The following is a 12,963-nucleotide window of genomic DNA, read 5'->3' as shown; positions in this document are numbered from 1 at the left end:
GATTGAAACTGTATGCTCTTTAATTGTTGTTATGCATTTAGGAGAACTCGCTGAGTGGCCAGTCCGCTGAAAAGAGCTGGTATGCTATGGAGAAAGAGTTACTGCGAGAAAGAGGGATCTGGGGACCAGAGGAAGCGAACCCGCTGACCAAGTGGAAACTTGACCTAACCGAGGGTATGGTTTACTTTATTTCGCCTGATTTCGAATAGTTTATGAATGCGGCTAAATGAATGAAATACAATACAAAACAATACAATACAATACAACAAAATACAGTATAATGCAATACAATCAATACAATACAATACAATGCAATACAAAACAATACAATACAAAACAATACAACAAAATACAGTATAATGCAACACAATGCAATACAATCAATACAACAAAATACAATACAATGCAATGCAATGCAATACAATACAATACAATGCAATACAATGCAACAAAATACAGTATAATGCAACACAATGCAATACAATCAATACAATACAATACAATGCAATGCAATGCAATGCAATACAATGCAATACAATGCAACAAAATACAGTATAATGCAACACAATGCAATACAATCAATACAACAAAATACAATACAATGCAATGCAATGCAATACAATACAATGCAATACAATGCAACAAAATACAGTATAATGCAACACAATGCAATACAATCAATACAATACAATACAATACAATGCAATGCAATGCAATGCAATACAATACAATGCAATACAATGCAACAAAATACAGTTTAATGCAACACAATGCAATACAATCAATACAACAAAATACAATACAATGCAATGCAATGCAATACAATACAATGCAATACAATGCAACAAAATACAGTATAATGCAACACAATGCAATACAATCAATACAACAAAATACAATACAATGCAATGCAATGCAATACAATACAATGCAATACAATGCAACAAAATACAGTATAATGCAACACAATGCAATACAATCAATACAACAAAATACAATACAATGCAATGCAATGCAATACAATACAATGCAATACAATGCAACAAAATACAGTATAATGCAACACAATGCAATACAATCAATACAATACAATACAATACAATGCAATACAACGCAATGCAATGCAATGCAATACACTATTTTGCCATATCACTAAATGCAACAGGAACGTGAGAAAATACCAGGGCTGGAAAATGTTCGGCAGCGCAGGCAGCGGTTGCGCAAATCAATTGCAGGAAATTGTTGCCGTTTGCCAGGACATTTTCAGAGTGAAATCTCCATTTTATTATGAAAATTATATTATGAATTTATGTTACTCTCTTTTTACAGAATGCTGTTTTCTTGTTCTATACATACACACTGCATAATTTTTGTTCTGCATTACTAACAAAAAGGGAAGATTATCTTTCAAAATAAGTGAAAACATTTAAAGACAGCCAGTCCTGTTACGTCAATTGTATTGAAGGTGCCCCAAAACTTGTGTAGATATGTCCATTATTCTTCATACTGGCATTCGCATACATTTTTCATCGCTAGCATTAAAGAATGTAAGCGTCTGGGATTACATCTTTGCCTCTAGCACCACCCCTGATTTTAACTATTAAAAAATAAAAAAGTATTCTTACATGTTGTATGAACTACTAAATGATGATAAAAATGAGCAGCAAACATGAAACCCAGAGCAAGATGTAGGATGCATCAATACTTCAATAGTATCTAGTTTGCTAGCACTGATTTTAAATTAAATCAAAGTTATTTTTTAGATTTTCAAATCCACTAACTTTATCCTTGAAAACAAACTATGAGTATTGTGCTCGATCACGTTCTCCTTGATCATCTAATACAGCATAAACAAAATGATTGCTGTTGGAAAACAAATCAAGCAACTTAAAATATCACTTTCAGTGACTGAAATTTTTTTTGAAGCTTCCCAGAAAATCTTGAATTTTTTATTTTGCTGCCAGGAAGAAAAATCTTTTTTCAAGCCCTGGAAAATACTTCTCGGATTTTTAATCAAATAATGTAATTATCATAACAAAACCTCAGTCATTTTGATTTATGCAACAGAGCGGAGAAATTTCAGCCATGCGCATACTGAAGAGCTAATCAGTCACACATAATGTTTTTGTCTTTTAATTGTTATAAAGTGTCTGTTGATTTCTGATGGGTTTTTTCTTTTACAAGTACGCTTGTGGCTATTTTTGTAACTACTGACCTTTCGTATTTCTCATATCATGATTGATGCTGAACTTAATAATTGGTTTTGATACATCAGGTCCGCGACGCATGAGGAAGCTGATGTGCAGACATGAACACTTCTATTCCGTGTATCCGTACAGAGATGGCAATTTGAAGGAACAGGTAGGCCTTTTTGTGTTTCGTCTTTTTCAAGTAATTTCTTAAACATTGTTACATGTCAACTTGTCTTAGATGTAACTTGGTTGGTTATTTCGCTGTTTATGTTGTTCGTTAACTTTTGAGCTGCTGTCAATGATCTTCACGTTTTTACCTTAAGTTGTTTCCTGCATTTTTTTTACTTTGTTACTTACGCCGTTGGCATCACTGCTGTTTATATATTATTGCTAACTTTGTTTCGCTTGCGTTGCTACTTGTGCTTCTGCATACATCCTTATTCAATCAGCCTTTTTTCAAGGTATCCAAGAACAGAGCCGCCTACAGCCATGATAGCAAATTACTTTACAACATTTGTCAGAAGTATTTGGAGAATGATCTAGGAGAGACAAGAGGTATTCCTTACAAACCAGTTCTATTCCCGTTCGCATAACGTTGATGAAAAACTTTAAATTGCCTATGAATACAATTCCAGTTCGTTTCAAAATAGCTATAAGCATCATTTAACTTGTACAGGCACCGAGCCTAATCGAGGGAAATTATTGTGTGGAATGTCTAGTGACAGACGGAAGTCTGTTTGTTTCTAAATGTATCAATGACCATATTTTTGATTGAAATCTTTGACTGAAAGCTTTGACTGAAAGCTTTAGACAATTGCCGGGAAACAGAGCTTATGGCTTGTATTGACCGAAGAAAGCGACATTTATTTGTAGGTAGATCACAGTCGTTTACGTGGAGCCCTACGCAATGCACCATAGAAGGTCTGGAAGGAGAAACACCGGATGTACAGGTATCCTGTTGCTTTATTCTCTTTAAACTGGCCCAAGCCAAATTTTCTTTTTTAATTGTGAGAAAAGATTACTGTGATTAGATTACAACATTTGCTGAAGAATTCGGTTTAATTGGGTACAATTGTCACATCGTAGGTGAATAGTCAGACAATTGTGCAACTGCTGGAAACTGGCGAAAAGGTAAGCTTTGAAAGGTTTAAAGCCGTATGTTGATTTCAACGCTACATTCTGCTCTTTTATTGCTTTTAATGTCAAAGTGGAGCGAAATTCAAAAAACGTTTTGAATATGAAGTTCTCTTATGTTCAGACAGACAAATCGTTAATTCTCAGACTCTGGTTCATTTAGATTTACTCCATGTACCGCTGCGCACGGCTGCGTGGCCTGGACAGCTCCGAAGGACTTTTCCTGTTTGGTCGGAGTCACTTTTACGTCATCGATGGCTTTACCTTGCTGACGACAGAAGGAAACAAAGGCACTGGTGACATCAGGGACATTGATTCTTTGCCAGAAGGGTATTTGATTATGATATTACTCCTCTCTGTACAAAATCAAACAAGGAATCTTCTTCATATTTCATCTTCATTCAAAGTTTTAAGTGAAACTGAACAGAGTTTCTTCTTCTTTGTTTTTCCGTGAGCTATTGCCATCAGTTAGTCTACAGTTGGGCAAAACAAACAGTCCAACCTAAGGCGGCAGTGTCTAGGCCCTAGCTAGTTAGAAAGTGGTCAAAGAAGCAGAACCAACCCAACAGGATATAGATACATTAAGATTTCTGTAGGGACACAACCAAACCGCTCTCAGTTCCCCTTGATTTTTATTAAATTATAAGTCCAATAAGAGAGTGAAGTAGTTAATTCAAATAAGTGTTTCAACACAACTTTCTGCATTTTTATTTACCTGTGCAAACGATAAATCAACCCTGGCTCAATTTTTTGTTTCAAAAAGCTGCAGTAAAATTTTTGTTGTTAATGTTATTATCAACATGATTCCAAATTGAAGAAAGACAAGTTTTTAAGAACGTTTTTGTCCAAATCAAGCCAATAAGAAAGAGACACGATTGCTAAATAAAGCTGTGAAATGAGATTGGAACTGTTCTCTGCATAAGCAATTGGCAAAACGCTACGCAATGAACGTCGCTGTAATTTTTTTCTTACTTATGACAGCAAAGAATAAATGCTTTATATTCATCTCAGTGGCAATGCAGTCATTGCATCGACTTGCTTTCTTCCATGTCCTGTTTCTTGTAATCATATTTCTACATACTTTCCTTGCCAATCATGGCGAAAGCCGAAAGAGTATCCCCATCGCTACGGTGAATATTCTCTACAGTGGCTTAAGTTCTATGCACTCTTTTTTTCTCGTGTTCAAGTGCCAATATTCCAGCTTTTGTTTTTCATTTCAGAACTCATGAGCCGCTGATTCCAGTTGCAAAAGGCAACACCACTATGGAAAGATCGTAAGCTCTTTTCTTTTCTTTTCATTAATTCGGTTATGCCATCAAGTTCCTGTTTGATTTAGCCTATTGAGTTCGTTTATAGTGTATTTAATGCAGTATTATGTGGAGTAAAACTCTTTCATTTCCATTTTAGCTTTTCAAAATGGTCCTACGATGATATGAAAGAAGTTCATAAACGTCGATATTTGCAGCAGGTAACCGCATGTCGCTCTATAACACATAGATGAGCAATGATACGATTAAATCAAAAGTCAGTCAAAACCAGAAAGCTTTTGTTTCTGCGAGCACACTACTGCGGACAGGATTTGTTCCAAGACCAGCGTTTGATCGTTCGACTGTTTATGATTGCGTCACCAGATATTTAGTATGGATGATTTCCTAACAATGTTTGTATTTCAAGATGACAAAGTTAAATGTTTCTGGGTTGATAATGTTTTCTTTGAGCAAAGTTCGCATGATTAAATTGAGCAACATAAAGAAAAGCTTTTTTCACTTGTGAATATCTCGCTTTGGAAATGTTTTAGTTGTTTATGTTTGAAGTGAATGTTTTTGAAGGCTGCATGTTTCATTTCCATGGAGATGAAAGCATTAGCGATTAAGGAATGGTCTTAAGCCACTGATCTCTATAAGACTCGATCGAGCTTCTGCCGTTTCAGACTGAGGTCAATGTTGCTTGTCCGCGCGGGATCCATCGTTGAGTGTAGGCCTACATAAAATTACCAATAACGTCAGAAGTTCAAATTTCCAAGTTACGTTATTGGATGTAAATTTAGATTGAAAAACAGACAGAATTGTAACTATAGAAATTTCCCAACGTTCGATATGATCAAAAATGTTAATTTTGGTGCTACACGCTGCGTCCGATGCGCTGTATGTTCTGCTTTATTGAAAAATTGGCCAATTGGAGATAGAGGCGCAGAATAGAAATGTCACTTCTATTCTGTGATAGAGGTAGGTAGTTTGTAAAAAGGAGTTTTTAACATTGTGTGACCCGTTTAGATCTCATGTCGGTACTTTTCGGTGTTTCGCGGTGAACGGTGGGTCATACGGTTCAAGAGCCTAATCAAATTTAGCGGGCCTCGGTTCTCACGTGGGTCAAACAATAAGAAGCTCGATCCAGTCTTTCATAGAGCTCAGTGTCTTGAAGCCCAGTCTAATGAATTATCTTTTTCTACAGAACATTGCGATGGAAATGTTTTCAAATGATGGAAATAATCACTTGCTTGTTTTCCCAAAGAAAATTGCTAGAGACAAGGTGTATTTACGGTAAGAAGAATAAAAAAGGCTTTAACTTGCTTTGTTACCGATACCCTGTCTCGTTTTGATCTAATTTATTGTTTCCTGAAAGTGACGTCAATTACATGCGATTGTTTCCTGCTCCTCCGTAGGTTAACACGTGGTGCATCCTCTCAGTTATCAAGCCCTGAAAATTCAATTGCTGGCATGCGCGCTGATGCAGATGTCGAATCCGGGTATGTCGAATAACTCTCAAGTTGAGCTTTACTTACTCGTTATTCAATTACTTTGTAGCAAAGGTGTAAATTTCTTCAATATATTGATTCTTCAATTTTCTCTCTTAGATACGGGTTCTTTGGTGGTTTGATTGGCGAAAAGCACGTCACGCAACGATGGGAGGTACGTGCGCTAGACATTATTCAGAGAACTGTCTTAGTTGGCCTTCTTTCGTGATTCATTAGTTTAAAGAAATGTTTTATTGATGCTGTTGCGTTATGCTGTTGCGTGTTACGGTTGCTCTTTCTTGTTACATTCTGTTTATTCTATCATCATAGCGTGGCGAGCTGAGCAACTTCCAGTACCTGATGTACCTCAACACTTTGGCGGGTCGCTCCTACAATGACCTCATGCAATATCCAATATTCCCATGGATTATCGCAGATTATGATAGTGAGGTACTCTGTGAATTTGTCTGAATTCTCTAAAAAACCTTGACTTATTAAGTAAAGCCTAATTATTGTGTGCATCCCAGTAATTTCTCACTGTTTATTTCATTGCCACAAAAATAAACTGAATGAATGATTTTTTTAATTCTGAAGGAGCTTGATTTGACGAACGAAGCGACCTTCAGAGACCTTTCAAAGCCAATGGGCGCACAAACGGAGCACCGGTTAAGACAGTTTGAAGAACGATACAGGAGCTGGGAAGACCCCCAGAGTAAGTTTTTTCTAGGCTAAGTGCTTATTGTGGCACCAAACGTGGCGAAAGTCCTGAGTCTCACCAAGAAACACACACAAAATCAACGCAGTGTGATTTCTCAGAACATGGTTTGCTACAACAAATTTAAATACAAGTTAGTAGTTGATAAAAAAAAAGCAGATAGCCAATATGAAAAAGGTTAGGCCTAGTAAGAAATACACGAACAAATTAAAGTAGTAGAATAAGCTGAACAAAACGAATATCTATGAAAAACGAAAAATAGTATAGTTAAGAACAATAAATAACTTATAATCTATTTGCCTCCATAACAATATTTGCAAAGCATGACCAACTATATTTGCACGTGCCGCCACAGTCTTCCGATTTGGAGGAACGCCCTCCGTGTCTTTGAACTTTTCGTCACTTTACTCCAACAATATACCCGTATACCACCCAAAAACGTATGCACAGGATATATAGTTATGGAGACTGGGTACGAGAATATTTACCAACAAAGTAATAAACAAAGCAACAAAAGGTTAGAGGTAAACGTTAGTCAGCGCGTGCACGGAAATAAAAGGAAACAAAGAAGGTCTTGTAGAAATTAAAATGTTGCTGTCCTTTGGCACAACTTTGAACGTTTCACACTTTTCCTTATTGCCATTGTCGAGTAAGTTATTGTGATCAATATTGAGCTGTGTTTTGTAACTATTGGCGTGTACCTTAGCTATATTTAAAGGCCTCCTTTTATCTGACTTTATGATCATAACTAATAATTAGAGCATGGCTCGCTGCTAGACGGACCTAGGCCCTTTGCACAATGCCAAACGCATTCAATGCATATCTCTTTTGCTTATATTTTTCTATTCGATTTTAACGCTTTTTCATTTCATTGCAGACAAGACCCCTCCTTATTACTACGGAACACACTATTCATCAGCAATGATCGTTGCTTCATATTTAATTCGACTTGAGCCATTCACGGAACAGTTTCTTCAACTTCAGGTACTGTTGCTTTCCAGTCAGTTAATTGTTCGCCGGTAATATTGCCGTTAGCCCGATCCATTTTGATCCATCTTTAATGGCCGATTGATTTGCAATACATGATTCCAATCTATCATTCTGAACCCTTTTTCAGGGCGGTCATTTCGATCTACCAGATCGTCTATTTCACAGCATCAAAGAATCGTGGCTGTCGGCCTCGGAGCATACAATGGCAGATGTGAAGGAGCTTATACCAGAATTTTTCTATTTGCCTGAGTTCCTGGAAAACCAAAACAAGTTTGACCTAGGGAAGAAACAAAATGGAGACCTGCTTGGAGACGTTGTCCTTCCTGCATGGGCGAAAAATGATGCAAGGGAGTTCATAAGACTACATCGAAAGGTGCGTGCTCTTTGCTTTTGGAGGGAATAGTAAGCGTTTTAACTATTCATAGTCTATGTTGGTTCATGTGGTTGGCTAGATATTTAGATAAGGTTTGTCAGAGCAGATTTGAAGATGTTTTTGTTGTATCAATTTTGATCGATGATCGTGTTCAGGAATTTCTACATGTTTTGTTTGAAGATGATTTTAGATCACGTGATATATTGGTATACTGATGGATTGATAAGCTGGTAGCGTTAAATTATGCTACGTATCATTTTTTCATTTTCCTCGCAACTCACAATTTTCACGATCCATTTTACAAAAGGCCTTGGAATGTGATATTGTCAGTGCTCATTTGCACGAATGGATCGACCTCATTTTCGGATATCGACAGCAAGGCGATGCGTCAATCGAGGCTCACAATGTATTCTACCACATGTTTTATGCCGGGGCTGTAGATTTGAGTCAAATTAAAGACCCCTTGGAAAAGAAGTCAGCCATTGCAGTCATCAACAATTTTGGCCAAATGCCTAAACAGGTGAAAATGATTTTTATTCTATTTTAGACCATTTAAATTACTTAGTTGATTCTCATATGCGCCCGAACCTTATTTTGGTGACGCCTTGATTTTATATTTAATATTTTCGTACAAAAGTACCGCCTGTCTTTGATTTGTGGAGAGTTAAAAAAATCTTATATTTAGTATTACTTATTTTAAGAGAATTTGATAATCAATTCTTCTCCAATTTGCTATAAGGCAAAGCATACCTCTAAGGGAGGTGAAGAACGGCTTTTCTTCTCTGATCTTACGCAAAATGCCAAAGACTGAAATCTTGAATAGTTTGGAAACTAACTGCGATATTATCCCTGCTGTGTTTTTTGCAAAGATAGTGGAAAGAAATTGGTGCAACGTCGTACTACAGTCTACTTGCTGAAGAACTAACCTTATTCTTACACAGGGGTTTTGTCCTAGGAGAAAGGGGCCGTGATACAGGCAACTTCTAGAAGCTACACCCATTGCCATAGCCATGCCCTAGTCAAATATTTTGTATAAGCTCTATTTAGCCCCTTTTTAATTGATCTCCCCTTTCCAGTGTGATATTTAGCCCCCCCCCTCTCAAGTATGATATTTCTGCAATACGCCACCTCCTCTTGTTAATCCCCCCGATCTCGTACCCCTGAAGTGACGTGAAATAAATGCAATAACTAGGCATAAATAATCATATTCATATTTTAATATCTATTATGATGGTTCTGAGGATGATCAAATCATGTGCGTTAGGTACAACAGACGTTGTAAGAATTAATTTGTTGGTCTCAAAGGGCAGGAGGCGGCTCCATTCCCTGATTTGCTGATGGACTCAAATCATGAAGAAGGCATAATTTTAAAATTATTATGCTATTTTTATGATCGAGATTTAATGTTGCAATTACAGAAATATAAACCAAAAAAATTGCTTAATCATATTAAAGGCATTTGACATGCATAAGTACAGCGACTCCAAAAATAACTCGATCAGAGCACGCGCGTTTGGAAGGAATTTCGAAACCACTCACGTGAAACAACTCTAGCGTCTCGCCGATTGGCAGAATGGCGGGAATTGTTCACATGTTTTTCTCTGGGCGTAATTCAATTGGTCAACACATGGGGGTCAAGTGGCTGTAAGCCACTTCTATCTGTGTCGATTGCCTTAAACTTTTCTAAAGTAGTCCCCTTTTCTAAATTAGCAACCAAATAAGCAAAAGTGGGAAGGTTAGAGCTTTTGCTGTACTTGCATTTGTAATAAATGTTGCAGAACTCTGTTGTGTATATGAAATTGCTCAAACTATTCGTCAAATACAAAAGTCGGATACAAAACTGCTCATTCACGCACAATTTTTGGCATAATAAAGGGTTGCCAACACAGAATTTGCCCTACCAAACATGTTTTCGCATGTTACGGGAGGGCTGCCCCCTTAAAAAATTTCTTTGAATTTCAACAAGGTGGGGCCGAGCCCCCAAGCCCCCTCCACAGCACCCTTGTTCTTAAATTCTAAATGATATTATGATGTTTTGATTACCAATTGGCGCTCATTTTGGTTTTTGAAAGCTAGGACGGAGAACCGGAGGACAAAACAGCTGTTTATGGCCTTATATAGAGCAAAATAGCTTTAATACATATATAAGATGAGAAGTATAAAACCACCGCCCGCCCGATGTTTTGGCGCGATTCTGATAAGAATCAACTAATCAATTTTAAATGGCCTTATTTGGAAGGAAACATTAGGAGAACAAGATTTGGTAAAATACACCTACAGAAATTGGGAGCGAATGACTAGGTCAGGGCAGGACTCGAACCTGTTGCCAGGTCATGTCATTTTTTTGAGTAGATTTTGTTTTGTAAAAGTGAAATTGATTGTGAAACTCTCTCTGCTTAATAATGTCCTGGTAGCAAACTGATTGTATTGAACGCCCATCAAGTCATTATTTCAAATCGCCATTGACATTTTTTCCATTTCTTCTCAATTTTTGTCCACGATACCTTTGCATCATTTTAAAAATTGAAACATTTTATCTTTAAGGTTGATATATTTTGAATGCCTAAAATTTCATCGATGTAACAGAAACAATTTCAGTTTCAGAATTTGCCATACATTCAGCATTGTATAATTTCCATGTTACCTTTTCATTCCATGATTTAGCACTTTAAACGCTCTTTGACTGCGTGCACAGATATGCCTGCACAGCCCCAGAAATTTGTTTACCCTGACCTATTAGGTTAAAGTTCAGTTCTTTTTTTTCAGCTATTCAAAAGGCCACATCCATGCAAGAAGACGCTCAAGGTGCAAGATCTTGGATCTCAAACAGGCACTTTGCCCCAACAACAAACCTCACTCGTGAATGATCGACTATTTTTCAATAACTTATCGAGCCTTGTTCCTTCTGTGCAGCCCGTCAAAGGTGATCCCCACATGTCCCTTTTTCATCATCATAAAAGCCTCTCTGGTTTTGTTTTGTTTCGTGGTTCTGTTTGTAAAACACTTTATGTTGCAGTTCGAAAGATACTCAGTGCTTAGGTTCTTAGCAAGAAGGAATGGATGTGAAATTATTATGTTTACTTTCATTTTCCTATCACTTTATTGTTTCAATTAAACAATTTGGCATGCCTTATTTATTGTTTCAGAATTGCGTGCTGCTGTCGGCCAAATTGTTACAACTGAAAAAAGTCTTTTTGCTGTTGATGCCAACAAGGTTTGTGGGTCAAATGCTAGATTAACGTTATAGCTATTATTTTTGCCATAAAAATTATTAATTCAGCTTCAAACGAGCATCTTGTATTATTACTAACATTAGCAATCCTTACAACGTTTATCGAAAACTTTAAGCTGGGATGATAGATTCAACCTCAAGCTAACAACGTGTGCCTTAAGACATCAATTTTTGCAATTTGATTTGACTAACAAATTGAGTGTTACCCATAGGTTCTGCTTGCACCTCATTTTAATCGATACATCTCATGGGGACATGCCGATTTTAGCCTTAGATACTGTTCCACTGACGACAAGGTATGTTGACCGTCACGGTCATCGATTGTTGCGCAAGTTGAATGTCTCTGTCGAATGAAATGTCTTTTGAATGACATGGCTCTCAAAATGCCACGTCTTTTGATTTCTCAGTTCTACTACATCAACCCCCTTTGATATATATGTATTTCAGATTTCACGAATGAGCAGAACCGTATCGTAACAGACAACTTTTGTATTGTATTGTATTGTATTGTATCGTATTGTATTGTATTGTATTGTATTGTATTGTATTGTATTGTTGTGTATTGTATTGTATTGTATTGTATTGTATTGTATTGTATTGTATTGTATTGTATTGTTGTGTATTGTTGTGTATTGTATTGTTTTGTTGTGTATTGTTTGGTGTGCAATGATATGGTTAGTCTGATAAAATGAAGAAATTTTGCAATTAATTGTTAATCTGACAAAGGCTTTCTTTGCATTTCTATAGTAGAAACTCTATTATATTAATTGCTTTTTTAGTGGAAGGTACAGCACCAGCTTATTCATGTTTGTTTTTTTCAGATTCTAAATGTTTTCGAGCAAGTTTTTGTTGGACGGATTTTGTGCGCCGCGTCCCTGGATCATGGCGCGTTTGTAACTGGGGGAACAAGCACGGTAAGTCTTAAGAATGAACAAAAATCCCTCACACTTGTATTCCCAACTCATCATTATCAAAACTGCTGTTTATGTGCACAATCTGCTCGCAAAAGAATTGGAAATTATGTATCTGACCATGCCTTTTGCCTCATTTTAATGTTAACTTGTTCCTTTTGTTAGAAGTTGTAGAAATGGCGACGTCTTTTTGTTTTTAAGGCCCTTTGTGTTTGGAAAATCGAAAAATTCAAAGAGAGAAATCATCGACTAAAGTTAACGAAGGTTAGTGAAGCCAAAGTTTTATATACGTTTTCATGTTTCGTTTCCATCTTGCATTTCCTTGTTGCCTTTTCTAAACACAGATAACCGTTTCTTTTTCAAGGCCCTGTATGGACACAAAGCCGCCATTACTAGCATAGCTACCTCACTGACGTACAATATAATGGTTACTGGATCAGAGGTACGAAGCTTGCCATCCTTTTAGCAGTTTCTCTTACGGTTCACTTTTCTTGTTTTATACTTATGATTTATTTGTGGTTTTAGGCTTTATTCTCACTCTGTTAATGTTTTCCTTTAAGGATAAAACCGCTATCATTTGGGATGTGCGAAAGCTCTCCTTCATCAGACAACTGCCAGAGCACCAAGGAACAGTTTCTTGTGTTGTCATTAATAACCTGACGGTGAGTCATTCGTTAAACTC

At 36.8% G+C, this 12,963-nt stretch overlaps 1 protein-coding gene across 2 annotated transcripts in view; it reads left to right on the top strand.

Annotated features, from left to right (window-relative positions):
* LOC135689864 (WD repeat and FYVE domain-containing protein 3-like) overlaps positions 1-12,963 on the top strand; it is a 50,815-nt gene that overhangs the window by 27,116 nt on the left and 10,736 nt on the right. For both annotated transcript variants that reach the window (XM_089116211.1, XM_089116210.1), the window contains exons 37-59: positions 42-174; positions 2,276-2,361; positions 2,654-2,747; positions 3,066-3,142; positions 3,279-3,323; positions 3,490-3,656; positions 4,547-4,600; positions 4,734-4,794; positions 5,778-5,866; positions 5,989-6,072; positions 6,181-6,235; positions 6,391-6,510; positions 6,655-6,772; positions 7,653-7,759; positions 7,893-8,138; positions 8,446-8,658; positions 10,905-11,061; positions 11,285-11,352; positions 11,583-11,666; positions 12,192-12,284; positions 12,483-12,545; positions 12,646-12,723; positions 12,842-12,943. In XM_089116211.1, the coding sequence (XP_088972337.1) occupies positions 42-174; positions 2,276-2,361; positions 2,654-2,747; positions 3,066-3,142; positions 3,279-3,323; positions 3,490-3,656; positions 4,547-4,600; positions 4,734-4,794; positions 5,778-5,866; positions 5,989-6,072; positions 6,181-6,235; positions 6,391-6,510; positions 6,655-6,772; positions 7,653-7,759; positions 7,893-8,138; positions 8,446-8,658; positions 10,905-11,061; positions 11,285-11,352; positions 11,583-11,666; positions 12,192-12,284; positions 12,483-12,545; positions 12,646-12,723; positions 12,842-12,943 (2,394 nt within the window). The remainder of the gene's footprint in view (positions 1-41; positions 175-2,275; positions 2,362-2,653; positions 2,748-3,065; positions 3,143-3,278; positions 3,324-3,489; positions 3,657-4,546; positions 4,601-4,733; positions 4,795-5,777; positions 5,867-5,988; positions 6,073-6,180; positions 6,236-6,390; positions 6,511-6,654; positions 6,773-7,652; positions 7,760-7,892; positions 8,139-8,445; positions 8,659-10,904; positions 11,062-11,284; positions 11,353-11,582; positions 11,667-12,191; positions 12,285-12,482; positions 12,546-12,645; positions 12,724-12,841; positions 12,944-12,963) is intronic.

The sequence above is a fragment of the Rhopilema esculentum genome, chromosome 5 (assembly GCF_057945365.1).
Source record: "Rhopilema esculentum isolate cy_ngs chromosome 5, ASM5794536v1, whole genome shotgun sequence".
Classification (NCBI taxonomy): domain Eukaryota; kingdom Metazoa; phylum Cnidaria; class Scyphozoa; order Rhizostomeae; family Rhizostomatidae; genus Rhopilema; species Rhopilema esculentum.
This window is presented reverse-complemented; position numbering and strand designations above follow the sequence as displayed.